The following is a 21,228-nucleotide window of genomic DNA, read 5'->3' as shown; positions in this document are numbered from 1 at the left end:
TGCCAGGGGACAGGGCCATTTGATTAATAACCATAAAATGCCATTAGAAATAGTCATACAAATGATACAGATATTAAAGTTATCAGGTAAGGGCCTCCCTGGTGGTGCAGTGGTTAAGAATCTGCCTTCCAATGCAGGGGACACAGGTTCGATCCCTGGTCCAGGGAGATCCCACATACCGCAGAGCAACTAAGCCTGTGTGCCACAACTACTGAACCCACATGCCAAAACTACTGAAGCCCACGAGCCTAGAACCCATGCTCTGCAACAAGAGAAGCCACCATGATGAGAAGCCCCCACTCGCTGCAACTAGAGAAAGCCCGCACGCAGCAGTGAGGACCAAATGCAGCCAAAAATAAATAAATTAAAAAAAAAGAAACTATCAGATCTTTATTAAAAATAGGTAAATAAAAATAAAGTTATCAGGCAAAATGAACTTCAAAATATCTATGATAATATACCCAAGAAACCAGGGAGAAAGCTGACAAAAATAGATGAAAAGATAAACAATTGACCAGCACTGGAATCTATAAAAACAATCAAATGGAAATTCTAGAACTGAAAAATAAAATGTCTAAAATTAAGATCTTCATAGATAGGTTTAATAACAAATTAGCCACAAGAGAATATAGATTGGTAAACTGGAAAGCATTAACAAAATCCAAATTGAAACATATAGAGAAAAGAATAGAAAATAAAGAAATAAGCAGAAATGTGGAATTAAGTGAAAAGGCTAACAAATCTGTTTAAGTCTCAGAAGGAAAAAACAGATAAAATGTGACATAAGCAGTATTTTAACAGAAAACAGCCCCAAATAGCTCAAAAGTAATAAAAGACCATAAGCCACACATGCACAAAGCTCTGCAAATTTAAATCATGAAATAATGTAAATATATATATATATATATATATATATATATATATAAAATATATATAGTAAGAATGCTGAAAGTCAAAGTCAAAGACAAAAATCTTAAAAGGAACTAGAGAGAAAAGACATGCTACTTTTAAGTAGCAAGAATAAGCCTGACATCTGACTTTTCAACAGAAACTATGAAAACCAGAAGATAATGAAATGAGTTCTATAAAATGCTGAAAAATAAATGCCAACCTAGAATTTTATGCCTAGTGAAAATATTCTTCAGAAATCAAAGCAGGGCTTCCCTGGTAGCGCAGTGGTTGAGAGTCTGCCTTCCGATGCATGGGACACGGGTTCATGTCCCGGTCTGGGAAGATCCCACATGCTGCAGAGCGACTGGGCCCGTGAGCCATGGCCACTGAGCCTGCGCGTCCAGAGCCTGTTCTCCACAACGGGAGAGACCGCGACAGTGAGAGGCCCGTGTACAGCAAAAAAAAAAAAACAAAAACAAAATAAAAATGTTTTCAGACAGGCAAACAGAGAAATTTTCATCAGCAGATTTTCACTAAAAGAAATATTAAAAGCGATTTTTCAGTCAGAAAGAAATTATCCCTGATGAAACCTGAAAATGCAAGACAGACTGAGGAGCAATAGGGGGGTAAATATGAGTGTAATTAGGAGACCATTGATCTTTAAAACAACAGAGTATCTTATGAGTTGAAATGCATATAGAAATAAAATACACTAAAGAATGAAAATACAGGATGAACTAATGCAAAGAACTAAAAATTCTCATATTCTGGCATTATGAAAATAGTAAAAGTATAATTCATAATAAACTTAAGTAAAGTGCATGTTATATCTTCAGTGCTGAAAAGAATAGTGAAATGTCATAGAAGGAAAAATGAAATGAAAATGGCTTAATCTAAAAGAAAAAATGTGCAATGAGAAAAAGGGTAGGTCAAATAGAAAATAAATAGCAGATAATCACAAATACATCAGTAATTATATTAAATTAATATGGATGAAATACTCCAAGTAAGTATCAAGATTTTCAAGCTCAATAAAAAAGGAAATGCAGCTCTATGCTGCAAATAAAAGACAAATTAAACGTGAGGATACAGAAAGGATGAAATAAAAGGATGGGTAAAGATATGCCAAACAAATATTAACCCAAAGAAACCCGGAATAAATATGTTAATAGTTATTAACTATGTTAATATCAAATAAAATAGACTTTAATATTTCATAATGGTAAAGAGAAAAATATCAGAATTCTACTTCTTTTGGAACCCAATCATACAGCTTTAATTTATACTCATGAATTGAGAAAACTCAAAGAACTAGACAAATTTACAATGAAAGAAGAGACTTTCACATCTTTCAATAGCTTATACCCAAAAAGAGGTAGACAAAAAAGATATGGATGATTAAACAACAACGACAATGAACAGAGTTGACCTAATTGACATATGTAGAACACTGCACTCAATAAGGAGAGAATTCACATTCTTTTCAGTTGCCCATGGGACATTTTTTCTGAAATTAACAATATGCTGGATCATAAAGCAAGCTGCAATTCATTTTAAATGACTAAAATCATTCAGAATACATTCTTTAATCACTGTGAAATTAAGGTTGCTATCAAAAGCAAAAGATAAGTAACTCCCATTGCTTTGAAACTAATGTTTAGGTCAAAGAAGAAATCGCATTTGAAATTAGAAAATATTTTAAATTACAATGAAATATGATATATCAAAGCATGTGGGATGCATTTAAAATCATGCCCAGAGAAATGTATAGCTTTAAACATATATACTGAAAGACAATTAAGTCTTAATATCAGTAATCATGTTTGTATCTCAGGTATTATAGGTAGGGGAAAAAAGCAGCAAATTAAACCCAAAGAAAGTAGAAGGAAAGAAATTATGAAGAGTAGGACAAAAAAATGATATGTAAAGCCAACAATATCAAAAGTTGCTTCTTAGAAAATTAATAAAATTAGTGAAATAAAGATTGATCAAGAAAAAGGAAAAAATTATCAATATAAGCGATGAAAATGGCTGCATTGTAATAACTCTTAGCTCATAATAAAGAAAATAACAGAATATTATAAACAAGTTCATACCAATAAATCTGACAATTTAGATGAAATTGAAAAGTTCCACAACACATAGAGTCATAAAATTGTAAGTATTTTTTGTGGTGGAAGGTGATTATGAAGGCAAAAGTAACAAGGGCTCCCAAAGGCATAAGTGACCCTATTACCACTGAAAACTCAGGAGTTCGATTGCTAAAATGAAAAAGGAAACAATGAATATTGGAGACAAGTGATGGTTTCTGCCCCAATCTGCACCCGTGGCTGCTCATAACCATAAATCTTCTTCACACATTAAAAGACACTTTCCATCTCCCCCAAAAAAGAAACAACTCAAATTTCCACCATGTGACTGCATACAGCTCCACAATCCAAGGACTCTAGGTCCAGATGTGATGCTTCTCTGACCCAGGACCCGTAAGCTAATAAACTATACACTCCCTCCCATATTCAACAGGTAAAGGCAGAGTAAGAATGGAAAAGACCCAAGGAAATAAAATAAGAGAGCAAAACAAAAAAAAAGCCCTCACTCTCATAAAAGGCAAGAATTGAAAACAGGGAACATTTTATGGTGAAATCTGTTGGGCAGGAAAGGCACAGACTCCCTGTCCTGGAGTGAACTAATTTCTTGATTAGACATGGATTCTGTTCTGCAAGAGACACTTCCTTGTTCTTTATGGCTGATGGATTTGATCCCTACTTTATCTATTATTCTCTGTGGCTTCCCTGCTTTTGTAGCTCCACTTTCTGCTGAAGTTGGTTTTGGCGCTCAGGAATGGCCAATCACAGTTGCTTGTAAAGAAGTCTCTGGTTTCCTTGCCTGAATAATGGGAGCAATCATAGCGGCCAGTAGTTCTGGGACTGTGAGAATAGGTCAGGTGAACAGAGCCCTTCAATTTTGTATTAATCCCAAACCTGTTCCTATTACCAACACACATCACCTTTGGAATTTCTCAACTGTATTTACAGATTTCCTAACTCTGCTGGCTTTTACTCTAATATGGCCTCATTTTCTCAATATATTAATATTCTTTACTGCTAAAGCCAACCTTTCTGGCTCTGCAGTGCAACCAGAATGTTACTTATATCCATATACTTTTTCAGACATTTTTAATGGAATTTGAATAGTGGAAATGGGAAATTTAGAAAGTCAACAGTTCTCTCTCTTAAATCTCATTTCATTAGGTTTTTCCTGCAGCACTTGTATTACTTTACATCTGTGTATTGTCATTCATTTTTGTATAGATATTACGGATTTCTTAAAGGATTTACAAATGTAATTGGACTAACAGGAGGACTAGTTGCTTCCACTGTGACTGGAGTGATCCTTAGTCAGGTAAGGAACACCCAGACATGGGTAGTTATTTTTCTCATATTAACTGTACAGAAAGTGTAAGGCATACAAAAAGTTGCAGAGGAGACATCAGCAAGAGGTGAGTTATGAGGTTTTGTGTCATACTAAACTTGGCATTCCCTCCAAACATACAGAGGATACAAGTTCTTTCTTGCTATATGTCAATTAGTTGTGATGGTAACTCTTTAATCATTGGTTATTGAAACAGAAGTGGACCTCTGTGATTTTTAACAATTAATGTGTGCCTTTATCAAAACAGGTAGTTGACTGGGTGAATGGTAATATAAGTAAGAAGTTATAGTTTTGTCAGGAAAGGAATGAAAAATCAGGAACAAATACAATTTTAAAATGACCAAAAGAAACAATTCTATGAAGGCTGGCTTCTGTTCCTATGGATGAGGTTACCTGAAATTCTCCTCTTAAAAATACTTAAAATGCCTTATCTGGTGCTGAAGGAAAATAACTGCTAGTCTAGAATTCTACAATCCACCAAAAAAAAATCCATCATAAAAAATGAAGTTTAAATTCATCCATTTTCAAACAGAAACAGAGAATTCATCAGAAGTAGGCTAGCACTGAGAAAAAAAGCTAGTTTTTTAGGGAGAAATAAAATTATCCCAGATGGTAGATTGGAGATACAAAAAGGAAAAGAGGCAACAGAAATGATCAATCTGTGTATGATTCTACAGGAATATTGTATAAATTGGTAGTATTATGTAAAGAAACTCTGGTTCTCAAAGCTAGTTACCTAGTGGAGGCAAAACCACTATCATCACCCAGGTGATAACTGGAAACACGTGCACGTTCCTCAACCATCACATTTATTCTGACTTTTCTTCTTAAGCCACAGATGATTTACCTGCTAACCATTAATACTAAGTTTCTTTATTATTTGTTACATTAGTTCATCTTTGACCAGGATTTATTGATCTGTTATGATGACTCTGTTCTAATACACCTGAATATGCTTTCTCCAACACACTATATTGCAAATGGCTGTACAATCTTTGCCAACACATTTTGATGAGTTCTATGGTCCCAGAATCTAATAAGGTATATTCAAAAATTTTTAAATGCCTTATCAAATTTTAACAATCATGTTAAATGCATGCCTGATCTTGAGAAAAAAAAAAAAATAAGGGAAAATTTCAGAGATTGAACATGAAGGAAGAGCTTGATTCCAGAGAGGTAAATGACCATCAAAGCCACTGGCTGCCTTGGAGAAATTGCCTATCCTGAGTGTTATAATGGACACCCAGTTATAACAGACAAACAGAGCATAAGAGATAATATCCCAAAACCACTCATAAAAGAAGAGTCAGAATGAAAATGCTGATATATATCTGTAACCACTAAGGACTACAACCTCACACCACTACTACCATGTAGCTCATATATAAACTTGGAGGAAAGTTTTGGAGGAAAATCTCCAAGATGAGAGAGAGCAGTGTTCAGGCAAATACTCCAGTTGCTCCTTGTCCCACAACTTTGGCCAAGGAGAGACAATTTGTACTCACCGTGGCCAAATTTCCCATAGAGAGGAGCGCCCCCCCACACACCATCATGTGCTAGGACTTATGGTATCAGAAAGGCTAGAAACATCACTATAACCATGGAACCTCCCTGATCAGAGAGGTAGCCTTATTAAAAAAGAACTCCAAGGGCTTCCCTGGTGGCGCAGTGGTTGAGAGTCCGCCTGCTGATGCAGGGGATACAGGTTCGTGCCCCGGTCCGGGAAGATCCCACATGCCGTGGAGCGGCTGGGCCTGTGAGCCATGGCTGCTGAGCCTGTGTGTCCGGAGCCTGTGCCCCGCAACGGCAGAGGCCACAACAGTGAGAGGCCCGCATACCGCAAACAAACAAACAAACAAAAAAAAAACAAAAAAAAGAGAACTCCAGGAGACCAGGGTGTGTTTTCTCCCACTGAGCATGGAGCCCACTCAGCCTGTTCTTCCAATGAACTCATTCAGACCTGCTGAGCTGACTTCCCCCAAAGGTGGCAGGAAACATGGCTCCAGAACTGTCCGAAGTTGTCTCTGCCCAGTAAGGAAACTTATCTATTTCAGCCTCAGCTACAAAGGGAGAAGAAAAACTGAATAAAGACTCTTCTGAACGTTTGAAACAATAAACCAATCTTCACAATGGTTTGAGGCCCTAATTCAAATTCTGTTGTGTCCAAATGCCATAAGCCAAGAATTGAATTTCTAGTAGTCCACAGATGCCTAATAAAAGTAAATAAAATTTTTTTTTCTGGAGAAACTCTAAATTCATACTCCAGAATTTCCTTGTGCATAAAGTTTTGGTGAATATGATTTTACAGTCAATCAAAAATTATAAAATGCTTGAGGAAATAATGTGTTATGTGAGAGATGAATAAAAACCACCGAATCAGATCCTCAGAGATATTGGACATATATGTATATATTTAAAGAAGTAAAAGAGAGGATTGAAAATATAAATAAAATATAAATAAGAAAAAATATATAAATATAAACTTAAGAAACATAAGTTTAGGGCTTCCCTGGTGGTGCAGTGGTTGAGAATATGTCTGCCAATGCAGGGGACACAGGTTCGAGCCCTGGTCTGGGAAGATCCCACATGCCACAGAGCAACTAGGCCCATGAGCCACAACTACTGAGCCTGCGCATCTGGAGCTTGTGCTCCGCAGCAAGAGAGGCCATGACAGTGAGAAACCCATGCACCGCAATGAAGAGTGACCCCCTCTCTCCGCAACTAGAGAAAGCCCTTGCACAGAAATGAAGACCCAACACAGCCATAAATAAATAAATAAATAAATAGCATTCCCTTTAAAAAAAGAAAAAAAGAAAGGAACATAAGTTTAGACAAAGAGCTAAATCTAACCTCTGGCAATTAAAAATATAAAAATTCAGATTAAGTACAGCTAATAAGAGAATTAGTGAATTTAGTGAATTAGTGAATTAGTGAATTAATGGGAGGGTAAGTAATTTGGACCAATTCTCTTAAGAAAGACAATTTAAAAGCCTGAAAAAATGTATAAACCTACATGCACAACAATTTTACTCCTTCCATAAGGGAGTCAACAGACATCCAAAGTCCCACCTAGTTATGGCATCAAGTTCAAAGTGCAGAATGTATCACCCTTTACTGGGAGATAATGCATAATGGCCCTCTATATCAGGAATTACGTGCTCCATCATGCTGTATACAATGATAGCATAGCAATCCAATAACTGCAATAAATACTTCCTTTCAGAAAAGGAGGATTGGAAAAGAAATAGCAATCATTTGTCCTTAGTAATGCTGACACACTGCTAGGCAGACATTTTGAGAGTCATGTCCTGATTAATGTTGGAATGTTCTTCAGTCAGGCTCTGAAACAGATGAAGGTAGGGACTGGAGGGTCTTTGGAGTGGTCTCCCTTGATTAGTGTGTTTGGCATAGAGGAAGGTGAGTGAATCCAATGTTTGTGGAGCAGAGGGCAGGCTGGAAAGTAACTATTGCAAATACAATAATTTTTTGGTTCTCCTCTTGGGCATTTCCCCACTTCCTTGAAGTTAGATATATTTATATAACTTATTTTGGCCAGTGACACATGAGAGAAAATGATATGCATTCATTCTGAAGAGAAGCACTGAGAACTAAGAGGCCACTCTCTCGGACACAGCAACTGGCAACAATAGAATGTCAACTGCAACTCCGTTGACCAGGATCCAGGAATGAAGAGATGTGGAGCATAACCTCTAGCCAACTTGCTATGGACATTTAGTTTAAACAAAAACCAAATCTCTGCCATTAAAAGCCACTAGGAATTGCGGGTGGTGGGGGGTGGTGGGGTGGGTATTGGTTACTGTAGTATAACCTACTCTATCTTGACTGGTCAGGAGGATCTATCCTCCTGACCACATGAATCACCACATGAATGAATCACATTAAGAAAAAAAGTATAGAAAATACAAAATATGTGGACTCAGTGAGAAGGCCCAACATACATTTAACTGGAGTTCCAGAAAACAGAATAGGGCAGAAGTTAAATTTGAAGAGAAAATGATTGTCTTCTAGTTTTTCAGAAATATAGCAATTCACATCTTTAAGAAGTCCATTAATGACAAGTAGGATAAACAAAAGAAATCCACAGTTGCACACCTCATAGAGAATTTACAGAAAAGTAAAGACAAAAAGAAAGTCATACAAGCAGTGAGAGAAATAAGAAAGGTTGCCTTCAAATGAACAACAGTTAAACTAATCTCTGACTCTTCATCCACAAAAAAAGAAGCCCAGAAGACAGTAGAATGATATCTTCAGTATACTAAATGAAAATAACTGCCAACTTAAATTTGTAAACTCAGTGAAAATATTTTTTTAAAGGAGATAACATATTTCAAGCAAACAAAAATCAAGGAAGTTCAATTCATTAATGGGCATTTAAAGAATGTTTTTAAGCATAAGAAAGTTGGAGGCACAAACAGGAATGAAGAACAGTAAAAGTGGTGTGTGCAAATCCACTTATTTATTTATTTGTTTTATTGTACAAAATAATAAAAGTGTCTTGTAGAGTTTTTAAAAAACTACGTGTATAGAATGAATGAAGTAGAGTAGACAGTAACAATATTTAATTAATCAGGAGAGGATAAATGGAATAAATTATTCCAAAGACTTCATGTTCTCTTGCCATAGGATAAAAGTATTAATAGAGTTTGGTGCACCAAGGATACATGTTGTAATTTCTAGGGTAATAATTTTTAAAATACAGAAAAATGTGTATAAATTTCAAAGTAACTGGAAAATGAAATAAAAAGCACTTTCTTTAATAAAAGAGGGCAAGACACAAGAGAAAAAGCAATATAGACCAGGAGTTGTCAATGTAAAGCCAACAAAATAAGTAGGTAAATTAAGATACATCACTATTCAGAGACTACAGAATTATTCTACAGCTTTCATTTTTAAATTGCATAAGTGTGTGTGTATGTGTATTAAAATAAAAACCACATAACATAAATTTACCCTCTTAACAAATTTTGAGTGTACATTACGACATTGTATAGTTAGTATCGTTAACTATATGTGCATCGTTGTATAATAGATCTTTAGAATTTTGTCATCTTGCATGATTAAAGCTCTATACCCACTGAACAAGAACTCCCTGTTTCCCCTCCTCCTGGACCCTCTAATTTTTTAATACATAAAGATTAGTATTAAATTTGGGGGTTATGTATATTAAAATTCCAAGACATAGAGTGTGGAACTTTCAAACCAGGAGAGAGGGAAAAACATGGAATAAAAAAATTATTTTAAAAGGAAGAAAAAGCCCCTCAATGTGAAAGAAGGTAAGAAATGGTGTGGGGGTTGGGGGTAGAACTATAGGTAGAAGACAGGACAAATTGAAAGCACAAAGACAGATGGTAGAAATGAATCCAAATATACCAAAGATCGCAATAAATATAGATGGACTAAACTCTGCAATTAAAGGACACATTTTGTACAACTAAAAACAAAAGCCACTCATATGCTATTTATATATAAAATACATACGTAAAATAAAGACATAGAAACATTGAAAGTTGTAAGGACAGCATAAAAAATGAAGTAAACATTAACCAACAAAAGATGATATTATTATATTATCAGGAAAAAAGTTTTTCTTTAAGCAAAAATACTAGAAACAATGAGAATCAGCTACTTAGTAGTTTACAGTGTATATTTCCCCAGCAAAACTATCTTGTTCAAGTCTTAGCTCACCTACTTATAAGATATGTGACCTGGAAACGTTTCTTAATCGAAGTCTCAGTGTCTCCAGCTGTAAATGGCTAAGATGACATAGAAACCTCATGGGGTTAAGGTAATTACCAAATCAGATCATGTATGCAAGTATCAGATGTTTATGTGTTCAATGCATAACAGCTATAAGTATTTTTAGTCTCATATACTTTTAAATCAGGAAAAATAAAAGTGTGTTTGCTATACTATTGTTTAGCATTCTGAAAATGTTAGCAAACAAAATTGTCAAGAAAGCTTAATTACGGATATATTCAATGTAAGTGTAGAGGAAAAATATAACATTATGTACAGAGAATTCAGTTGTCTTCCTGGGGAAAAAAAATTAAAGTTAGGTAGCATACTGTGGAAAAATCTAAAGCACAGTATCAACCAATATTGCAAAATACCTATGGGTATTTTGAAAATTGTACGAAGTCCACAAGAAGTCCAAATTGTACAAAGTCCAAAAAGTTGCTGCACACCTATTGAGCAACATCAGTGAAAATATTAGACGGGAGAGGCACGTCAAGTTTCTAGGTTGGAAATGTATAATATCGCTTATATGTGGAATCTAGAAAAATGGCAGAGATTAACATTTGCAAAGGAGAAATAGATCTACAGATGTAGAAGACAAACTTATGGTTACCAAGGGGGCAGGGGGGGTAGGATGAATTGGGCTATTGGGATTAACATATATACATGTATACATATATATATGTATATATACATATACATATTGGGATTAACATATATACATGTATACATATACATATATATATGAGGACCTACTGTATAGCACAGGGAACTCTACTCAGTGCTCTGTGGTGACCTAAATGGCAAGGAAATCTAAAAAATAGTGGATATATGATTCACTTCGCTGTACAGCAGAAACTAACACAAGATTGTAAAGCAACTATACTCCAATAAAAATTAATTTTAAAAAAGTTTCTAGGTTGGACTTCAATTCCAAATCAAAATAGATTCTATTAACTTAAAATTACCACAAGCTTTATTATTTATCATTAAATTTCTAAGCACATCTTGGTTTTTTCCTCCACTTTCTGTTTGCCTACTACCTGTCAAATTTGTCGAATTTGGCATGTTTGATTATAGAAATCACTATGATTAAATATATTTAATGTCTAGTTTGTCAGGAAACATTGTTTTATTTTTTTCAGTGTCTACTCTTAATTATATTTTAAATGAAATTGATGATTTAATATGGTCAAGTTCTGAAAAGAATACATTCTATATAATAAAGTTTCATTTCAAACCAGAAGGAATGGATTGATTTTTTTAAAAACATAGTGGCAAGCCCACCTGAAAAATACAATTACACTCTGTTCTCATATTTACCCCCAAGTTAATTCTAGGTGATTAAAAAATGTAAATGAAAGGAAACAATAAAGATACTAAAGTAAAATAGGGGTTAATAATTATTTAAGCTTTAGGCAGGACATCCTTGAAAAGCATGGCACCAGAGACCAAAACCCAATCACAATGTGTTTTACATTTAACTGCATAAAATTTAACCTCAGCTGATGAAAAAGTAAAGGGCAAAGTGGTAAAGAAAATCTGAAACATAACTGAAATTCAATGTCATCTTTGAATATGGATTCCAAAAATAAATTACCTGTGCACAGACTCCACCAACATATTAAAATACATATGACACCATGATTAAGTAGGCCATTTTCTGTGAAAGTAAAAGTGACTCTATCTATTAATAAAATCTGTTAATGAAACTGATCATCTTAATAGGCTGAAAGAGAAAATGTGTCAACAATTTTTATAAATAAAGAAAGCATATTTGACAAATCTTATTCAAAAGCATTGCTGTATATGTAATTAACCACCAATATATTCAACTTTATATCAACAAAAAGTGAAAAACAACTTTAAAGAAATAAGGGATGCTTTTGTAAATTTTATAAATCTAAACTCTGGATTACTAATCAGTCAGTAACAGTTATGATATAGTCAAATATTTCCTGATATGCAAACATGTTTATGAGATATTTCTAAATGAAAAATCATATGCATTCTTGGCTTTAGTACTATATACATACAATGTCCTTTTCATACATGAAAAATTATATATAATAGATCTAAATCAAAACATGGAAAGATAAATAATGATTATCTTTGTAGAGTGAAATGGCTTTTTTTGTTCCTTATTATAGTGTTTTGCTGTGTTTTAGTGACCTGCATAGAGCCTATATTAATTTTAATATTACATTTTAAATGTTACAAAACACAATTTATAATTTTTTTCACTTTAATTCCTCAGGATCAAGACTCTCCTTGGCTTAAAATCTTCTTCATGATGGTAGCCAATAATGTGATAAGCCTAATCTTCTACCTTATATTTGCTAAAGCAGAAATTCAAGACTGGGCTAAAGAAACACAAAACACTTATCTCTGAAGGTAAGAAGTGATCCGATTAAGGGCAGATTTTGAAGCTGGGGATGCAGGAAAGAGAGGAGCTAAAGATGGCCCCTGAGCAAACTGTGGTATTGCTGACTGAGATGGGAAAAAATATGGGGTGCAGGTTTGGGGGAGAAGAGGGAGCCATGTAAAGTCTGAAACTATTTGACATCCTGATGAGATGGCATGCAGCCCAGTGGATATACCAGTCTAGAATTCTTGAAAGATACTGGGGCTAGAGATATAAATTTGTGAGTCTGGGCCTCTCTAACATCTAAAGGTGAGGAAGAGAGGGGGATGCTTGCAAGGGAAACTGGGAAGGGCCTTTGGTGAAGTAGGAAAGACAGTTGAAGAATGTGGTGTCTAAGAAGAAAAGTGAAAAAGGTGGGAATGAGTACCCGTGGTAAATGCTATCAAGGGGTCAAATTATATAAGGTCTGTGAATTTATTAATGGGTCTGGCAAGAGTTACTTTAAAGGTGATCCTGACTAGAGTGGTTTTCAAATGAATGATGGAGACAAAGCGTCCATTAAAGTTCAAAGGAGAATCTGATATTGTGCCTTTCTTCTCTAAACTCTGTCAGTGGTAAATAAATAAATAGGAAAAATGTATTTTTGTAGAATTAGTTCAGCTAGTACACAAATAAGAATTGATAGATGTAGAAAATCCCTATTTTGCAAACCCCAGTGAATTAAGGGATCTAGCGTTGAGCATCAGTGGCTGATATCACAAAGAGAGACATAGAGACATTGTGTACATCCTGGCGGAAAAACGCACCACCATCAAGGTCTTGCTAAAAAGATCAAACTGAATGTGATCAAGCCTCAGGATACAGCTACTGTTTTCTAATAAATACAGAAAATAGAGAATATGTTGAACTAAATCCTAAGGGTATCATCAGCAAATCTAAACTGTCTTATAATTGTCTTTAACAAATGAATTATAAGGAAAAAGAAGAGTGATGGAGGGGGAGTCTCTGATTCAAAGAGACTTAGAAGACATACAAAATGGGGCTTCCCTGGTGGCACAGTGGTTGAGAGTCCACCTGCCGATGCAGGGGACACGGGTTCATGCCCCAGTCCAGGAAGATCCCACATGCCGCAGAGTGGCTGGGCCTGTGAGCCATGGCCACTGAGCCTGCGCATCCAGAGCCTGTGCTCCGCAATGGGAGAGGCCACAGCAGTGAGAGGCCCGCGTACCGCAAAAAAAAAAAAAAGACATACAAAATGTTTAAAAGCTGACAAAACTAAAGTCTACAGTGATACATATGTGGGTAATAAATCTACAAAGACATGCACAGAAGACATTACACTAAATGTCAGGATAGTCATTACCTGTAGGGGGAGGGAGAGGTTGTGATTAGGAGAGACCACATGGGAAACTGCTGGGATCCTGGTGATAGTCTGTTTTTCATATCCAAAGTTATGATTAAAAGAGTGTTCATTGGGTGGAGACTTTAGGGTTCTCTATATAGAGTACCATGTCATCTTCAAATGATGACAGTTTTACCTCTTCCCTTCTGATTTGGATACATTTTATTTCTTTTTCTTGTCTGATTACTATGGCTAAGGAAGTGGAGACAGCAAGAATAGACAGCCCTATAAAGGAGAGCTGAGAAACGTCATGGTACAGTGGGGAGTTTTTTATATGTTTGTTGTTTTAGAATTAGATGTAATAGTATATAAACTGATGGTATAATCTAATAGTGAGGTTTCACAATATTGGAGAGAAAATGCACATGCAGAATTAAACTACTTGATTTACCAAGACTCGTTCATACTATGAGACTCAGGTTGAAGCAGCAGCTGAGGCCCTGTCCATAGGGAACTTAGAGAGCATGGCACAGAGGATGGAGGTGTGCCTCAGTGGGCACTTGCAGTATAGCTCTCCTTGAAGACTGTGAGCTTCTCCAAGGTACAGCCTAATGGCTTCACCCACTGAAAATCATCCCAGGTCTTCACCCAGGTCCCCTCTTCCTCTCCCTAAAAAGCCATCATGATAGAGAGAGAGTCAGGCTGGTGAAGGGGCTCTGACCACCATGCACATGTGTACATCCACAGAAAAAAAATGGGGAGCAATGCACCAGGCTGTAGAAGTCTGGAGAGTTCTGCCTTTCTTGGTCAGGAAGTGCTGCTGCTACTGATAACAGCAATTTTATAGGCTAAGAAAGTATTTGTGCTCAAGTAAACTTTTATTACACAATTATGTACATATTAAAAAATGGTGTGTATGATTCCTCGTTTAAAAAAAAAAAAAAAAGTCCAGAGGGGATGAAATCCAAGCACAGTGCAGAGGCTGGCCTTGGATACAAACCCAGAGTTTACCCATAGTAGCTGAGAGAAAGTAGGGTTTATGGACACAGACTTGGTAGGTCAACACATAGGTTGGCATTTTGTCTGTGCAATAAACAGTGAGGTTTTCACTTAAACTGTCCTCATTTCTTTTTTCTTTTTTTTCTGTCCAGTGGCAGTGATTTCTCCTACTCTGTTTTCCAGCTCACTGATCTGTTCCTCTGTATCATTTAGTTTACTATTGATTCCTTCTATTATATTCTTCATTTCAGTTATTGTATTCTTCTTCTCTGTTTGGTTGTTCTTTTATATTTTCTAACTCTTTGTTGAAAACTTCTAATTTCTCATTCTGTGCATCCATTCTTCTCCCGAGTTCTTTCATCACCTTTTTGATCATTACTCTGAACTCTTTCTCAGGTAGATTGCCTATCTCCACTTCACTTAGTTCTTCTTCTGGGGTTTTATCTTGTTCCTTCATCTGGGACATGTTCTTCTGCCACCTCATTTTGTCTCAGTTGCTATTACTATTTTTATGTATGTAGTTGGTTAGTTATATTTCTCGACCTTGGAGAAGTAGCCTTCTGTAGGAGAAGTCCTATGCATTCTTGCAGCATACTCCTCTCTTGTCACCCAAGGTATAAGCTTTAGGGATTCCCCCTAAAAGGGCTGTGTGTTGTGGTCCTTCTGTTGTGGCAGTCTGCCTATGTGGGTGGTCTGGTAGGCTTGGTTGGCCCCTGGCCTGGTTGGTTGCCAGGCCTTGCCTTGTGTGGCTGCTGTTGCCTAGTAGGGCCTGGTCACAGGTGGCTGACTGCAGAGCCCCTCCCAGGGCCCCAGGGTTAGTGCTGGCTTGCTGGTGGGTAGAGTAATGCTCCAGAAGGCTCCAGTGCTGTTCCCCCCCACCCCCCGCCCCGCCATTGGTGGGTGAAGCCAGGTCCTAGTGTTAGTGATGGACTACTGGCAGGCAGAGCCAGGTCCTGGAGTCTGGCTGCAGGGCCCAGGGATCCCAGAGCTGCTTTCAGATTGCTGGGGGAAGGGGTGGGGTTCCTGACACAGTTGCATATGAGGTCCTTCATGTCCCTGTGTTGTTCTGCTAGTGGGCAGGGCTGGGGCCCAGCTGATCCCAGGATAGGGTGTGGCCTGCTACGAGTGTGCTGTGTGGTGCTGAGGCTGTGGAACTGTGGTTTTCCTGTGTCTGGTGTCTGCCTCCTGGTGGGTGAGGCTGGTCTGGAAGCTAGTGCAGGCTTCCTGGAGGGCAGGGTCAGTGCCTGCACACTGGTGGGAGGAGCTGGGTTTTGGTCTTCTGGTGGGCAGGGCTGTGTGTAGATGCCATGTCTAGAGGCAGCTGTGGGCTCAGGAAGTTTTTAGGCAGCCTGTCTGCTGATGGATGGGGTTATGTCCCCACCCAGTTAGTTGTTTGGTCTGAGGCATCCCAGCATTCCAGACTGTTGGGTGGGGCCAGGTCTTGGTGCTAACAAGCCAGAGAGAGGATCCCACACAGTGGCACCCACCAGCATCCGTGGCTCCCAAATATGTATGCCACCAGTGTCTGTGTCCCCAGGGTGAGCCGCAGCTGCCCCTCACCTCTCCAGGAGACTCTCCAAGACCAGCAGGTAAGTGTGGCCCGGGCTTGTATCAAATTACTGCTCGTGCCCTGGGTCCTGGTGCATGTGAGGTTTTGTGTGCACCCCTTAAGAGTGAAGCCATGAAACCTCTATTTCCCGCAGTCCATTGGGACTCCTGAAATTAAGACCCACAGGCCTTCAAAACCAAATGCTTTGGGGGCTTGTCTTCCTGGTGTAGGACCCCCACGCTGGGGAGCCTGATGTGGGGCTCAGAACTCTCCTATGGGGAAACTTCTGTACTATAATTATTCTCCAGTTTGGTTGCCCACCTGAGCATATAGGACTTGATTATATTGTGAGTCCTCCCCTCCTACCCATCTCATTGTGGTTCTTCTTTCTGCCTTTAGTTGTAGATCTTTTTCTGATAGGTTTCAGTCATTTTCATAGATGATTATTCTGCAAGTAGTGATTCTGATGTGTTTGTGAGAGGAGGTGAGCTCAGGGTCTTTCTACTCCCACATCTTGACCAATCGCCAAGGTTTTTACTTAAGAGACAGGAGTTGAGAGAAATGGAAAGAAAAGGAATCCACACTGGAAAAGGGTAAAATTACCATTATGAGCTGATGATATGATTGTTTACCTAGAAAATATAACTGGGTTGGCTGCAAAGCTACAGAAACAATAAGAGCACACAGTAAGTTTCCTGACTAACCTATTAATACAGAAAAGTTTTTTCATGTTAAACAATAACTAGTTAGCAAATTTATTGAAAGAAATGATCCAAATGATGGTTGGAGGGAAATCTGATATGATCAAAACTTTATTTGATCAAAACTTTATTTGATCAGTTTGCCAGCACCAAGAAATTTCCAAAATGGTGCACTCACAAAACTTCACCAGGATGCATTTATGCTCAAGATTGCTGATTAGAAATGACAAAAATCTGGATCTGGAATTAAACATGTCTATCAATGGCATCTTCATTAATAAATTTTGTAAGTGAATGGAATATAACCAGCAGCTGAAAAATATGGGATCTCATACAAATATTTTAATATGGATATTACTGAGGCCATTGTTATGAATAAGCACATAACAACACTAGGAAATATTCCATAGGTGTTAGCAAAAGTTCATCTTCTATTTCCAAGGTACAGAGTTGGGCACAGCTATGGAAGAAATCACACTACTTTATTCAGACCCTAGAAATCTTACTTGTTTCTATATATTTGACCTATTTAAATACTAAAAGTTTTTAGTTTAGATTTTAGTTTAGCTTTATACTAAAGTTTTCCATGATTGTTATTTCTATTCATTTCTGTTTATGTCCAAGCAGTCATTATTGAATATTCTGATGTTATATTACAATTTCAAAAAGATTTTGACAAGTATATCTTAATTGAAAATTTAATTTTGATTTTGTAAAGTTATCAGCCTTTTCCATTTTTTGATTTTTACTCACTTGACTTTCTGATATTGAATCCTCAAATTTTATGCGTGTGTGTGCTCGTTTTAGATTCCCAGGAATACTTTTTCATAGCCTTTAAATTCCGCCTTTCTGAGTCATTTCATTTTGTATGTGTTCCTTACAAAGGGTATATATTTGGGTTCAATAATTTCACCCATTCCGAGAGTTGTCTCCTATGTTAGCTGAGTTTAACCCAACCGCATTCATTATGTTTACAAATATACTTCATTTTCGGTCATTTTATTTTATATTCCCTTAAAAAAAAAGTCCTCCTCCTCCTGCCCCCTTGCCTGCCTCTAGTAATTTGGAAGGTTTATGGAATATTGTAAGTTTGGGCTGTGCTTACTCTCTAATGAAATCTTTGAAAATGTGTTCATTTTCCATTACCATGCTACATTCTTTTCCTGCCAAAATATTTAACATATTCGACTTTTCTAATTACTTTTCTCTGGCTAGGACCAATTCTCCCTGAGCTTGTAATTCCCCAAGCATGGTGTGGGTAGAATTTCCTCAGTTCTCCTGTTTACCTGCTCGCTGTTTCCATCTTCCCATCAGTCTGCAGCTGGAGGTCTGGGAGTTTGAATCCACTTTTCAGACCCTAGGCAAGAGGACAGCTCAGGGAACACCAGCCTGGGTAATGGGGTAGTTCCGGAGACGTTTTCCTTAGCTTTGCTTTTTGTTTTGATGTGCTGATGGTTGTTTCTTCAGTCATCTGCGTCTTCAGGGCTGTCAGCCATAATCAGCGGTATTTTTCCCTGTCCGTCTAACTGACACACTGTTGCAAAAGTGACCAATCCCAGCTTCCCATCTTTATTTAAGAAATTGGGGGAAACAAGAAAGGGCTGAGTCACAGCCACGTGTTTCTCCTCCAGCCCAGAAGCCATTGCCAAAGGGCCTGGGACGCCAGAATTGCAAGGGTCCACCTGGTTCCCAGATGCCTGGCCCTGGGGCATTACCCTCTCTTACTTCCAGAGGAATGTACCAAAGTTTTGAGTCTGGTAGCATCGTGAGTTGATTTCCAATGTTGCTTTTTCATTTGATCCCCATTATTTTGAATTTAGCAAATAGTCTTTGTTGGTTTTGGCATGGTGTAGTGCTCTAGTCTTTGTAATTTTCTGATTTTGCTTCTTTGAATTTATTTCAGTGGGTTCCAGACGTAGTATTTGTGTAAAGGGGCATACATTCTGCCTGTGAAAGTTTGTTTAGAGCAAGGCTCCTCGACTGTTTTGTGATGGACCTCAATTCACAATATAATGCCCAGAACTCCAAAGGAGAAAGATTATAGTGAAATAGTTATCAAGATATTTTAAAAACATGTTTATGATCATATATATGCTCCTTTATTAATTCATTAAATAATGAGAACTAATTACAGGTCTAATAGAACCATTGTAATTTCAAAACAGTGTTGAGTAAAACAGCATATTTTGCGATATTGGTAATAACTGTAATGACACAAGAAGATATATGTGAGTTCTTATGCCGTCAGTCATCGGTACTGCTAATATTACTGTGGTTTGTTGCCTACATTCATAATAGATAGAAATGTTAAATTTCAGCCAGAGGTTGGGGATATAAAGATGTAATTTTTTTCTATAAAGTTCGCAGATCCCAGATTAAGAACCCCTGCTTTCTAATATTCAACCAGATAAAAAAAAACTTTTAAAGCATTTTCATAAGTGCTGAGAAGAGAGCTATGTCGTCAGGACTTATTCCTAAAGGAGATTTATGTTTTGTTGTGTGTGGGGAGGGGGGTATAGGGAGAGAAGATGAATGATATCTATAGTTTAAAAGTTAAGAAAATTCCAGGTACTAATAGCCCATAAAGAACACGAAAGAGGGTAACGTGATAGAGTCCAGGAGAGCTGCTTTAGTTGCAGATACAGGACGTGACATTTGTGTTGAGACTTCAGGGATGAGAAGGAGAGCCTCATGACAATCAGGGGAAAGAGTGCTCCAAGCATCAAAAATAACCAAGGGAAGGACCTAGAGATGGGAATGAGCTCAGTCTACCTAAGAGGGAGAGCAGAGGGCAGTGTGGTTGGAATCTAGTGAGTGACGGAAAGTGAGATTGGGAACTAGTCAAGGGCCAGATCCTGTAGAGCTTGAAGATCATGGTAAGAGCTTGGTCTGAATTTAATTCTATTTATAATTGGATCAATTAAATGCTTTTGAGGAGGGAGGTGACTTGCCTAATTAATGCTGTATAGAGATCCTCTGGCTACCTTCTAGAAAAGGGTCTCTAGGAAAACAAGAGTGGAGGCAGGGAGACCAGACTGAGGCTGTTTCAGAAGTTCATGTCAAAGATGTTTGTGGAGTGGGCTAAGATGGAGGCAGAAGGAATGGTGAGAAGCAGTTAGATGTAGACTCTGCAGGTGGAGCTGGGCAGACATGGCAGGGAGATTATGGATTGTGCAGGAGAGAGAAGAAACAAGGATGGGACCCAGATTTTGGTTTTAACAACTAAGTGAATAAGGAAGTACATTACACAGAGCTCTCAGCATTTCATTCATGGTGTGTTGTCATACTTGCCTTTGCCACCTAACTGTTTTCCATAGCGGCAGTACCATTTTACCTTTTCACAAGCAATGTGTGAGGGTTCCAATTCTCTGCATCCTTGCATTTGTTATTTCCTGTTTTGTTGTTTTATTATAGCCATCTATTGCGTTTGAAGTGGTTTTGATTTGTGTTTCTCTAATGATTTCTTTTAACATCTTTATTGGAGTATAATTGCTTTACAATGTTGTGTTAGTTTCTGCTGTATCACAAAGTGAATCAGCTATATACATATATCCCAATATCCCCTCCGTCTTGTGTCTCCCTCCCACCCTCCCTATCCCACCCCTCTAGGTGGTCACAAAGCACCAAGCTGATCTCCCTGTGCTATGTGGCTGCTTCCCACTAGCTATCTATTTTACATTTGGGAGTGTATATATGTAAATGCCACTCTCTCACTTCATCCCAGCTTACCTTTCCCCCGCCTGATGTCCTCAAGTCCATTCTCTATGTCTGTGTCCTTATTCCTCTCCTGCCCCTAGGTTCTTCAAACCATTTTTACTTTTAGACTCCATATAAATGTGTTAGCATATGGTATTTGTTTTTCTCTTTCTGACTTACTTCACTCTGTATGACAGACTCTAGGTCCATCCACCTCACTACAAATAACTCAATTTCGTTTCTTTTTGCACATATTTTCTCCCATTCTGAGAGTTGTCTTTCCATCTTGTTTATGGTTTCCTTTGCTGTGCAAGAGATTTTAAGTTTCATTAGATCCCATTTGTTTATTTTTGTTTGTATTTCCATTTCTCTAGGAGGTGGGTCTAGAGGATCTTGCTGTGTTCTACCTATGTTTTCTTCTAAGAGTTTGATAGTGTCTGGCCTCACATTTAGGTCTTTAATCCATTTTGAGTTTATTTTTGTGTATGGTGTTAGG

The 21,228-nt window shown here is 37.5% G+C and overlaps 1 protein-coding gene across 7 annotated transcripts in view; it reads left to right on the top strand.

Moving 5' to 3' along the window:
- SLC17A1 (solute carrier family 17 member 1) overlaps positions 1 to 21,228 on the top strand; it is a 72,697-nt gene that overhangs the window by 43,669 nt on the left and 7,800 nt on the right. For 6 of the 7 annotated variants that reach the window (XM_024751977.1, XM_024751979.1, XM_024751980.1 and 3 more), the window contains 2 exons: positions 4,203 to 4,293; positions 12,338 to 12,474. In XM_024751977.1, coding sequence (XP_024607745.1) covers positions 4,203 to 4,293; positions 12,338 to 12,472 — 226 coding nt within the window. In that variant the 3' untranslated portion in view covers positions 12,473 to 12,474. Of the gene's footprint in view, positions 1 to 4,202; positions 4,294 to 12,337; positions 12,475 to 21,228 lie in introns of those variants that run through there. The other variant, XM_024751982.1, reaches the window with a different exon arrangement.

This window comes from Neophocaena asiaeorientalis, unplaced genomic scaffold, assembly GCF_003031525.2.
Source record: "Neophocaena asiaeorientalis asiaeorientalis breed wild unplaced genomic scaffold, Neophocaena_asiaeorientalis_V1.1 scaffold165, whole genome shotgun sequence".
Lineage (NCBI taxonomy): Eukaryota > Metazoa > Chordata > Mammalia > Artiodactyla > Phocoenidae > Neophocaena > Neophocaena asiaeorientalis.
The sequence above is the reverse complement of the archived record's forward strand: the minus strand, read 5'-3'. Positions and strand labels throughout refer to the sequence as shown.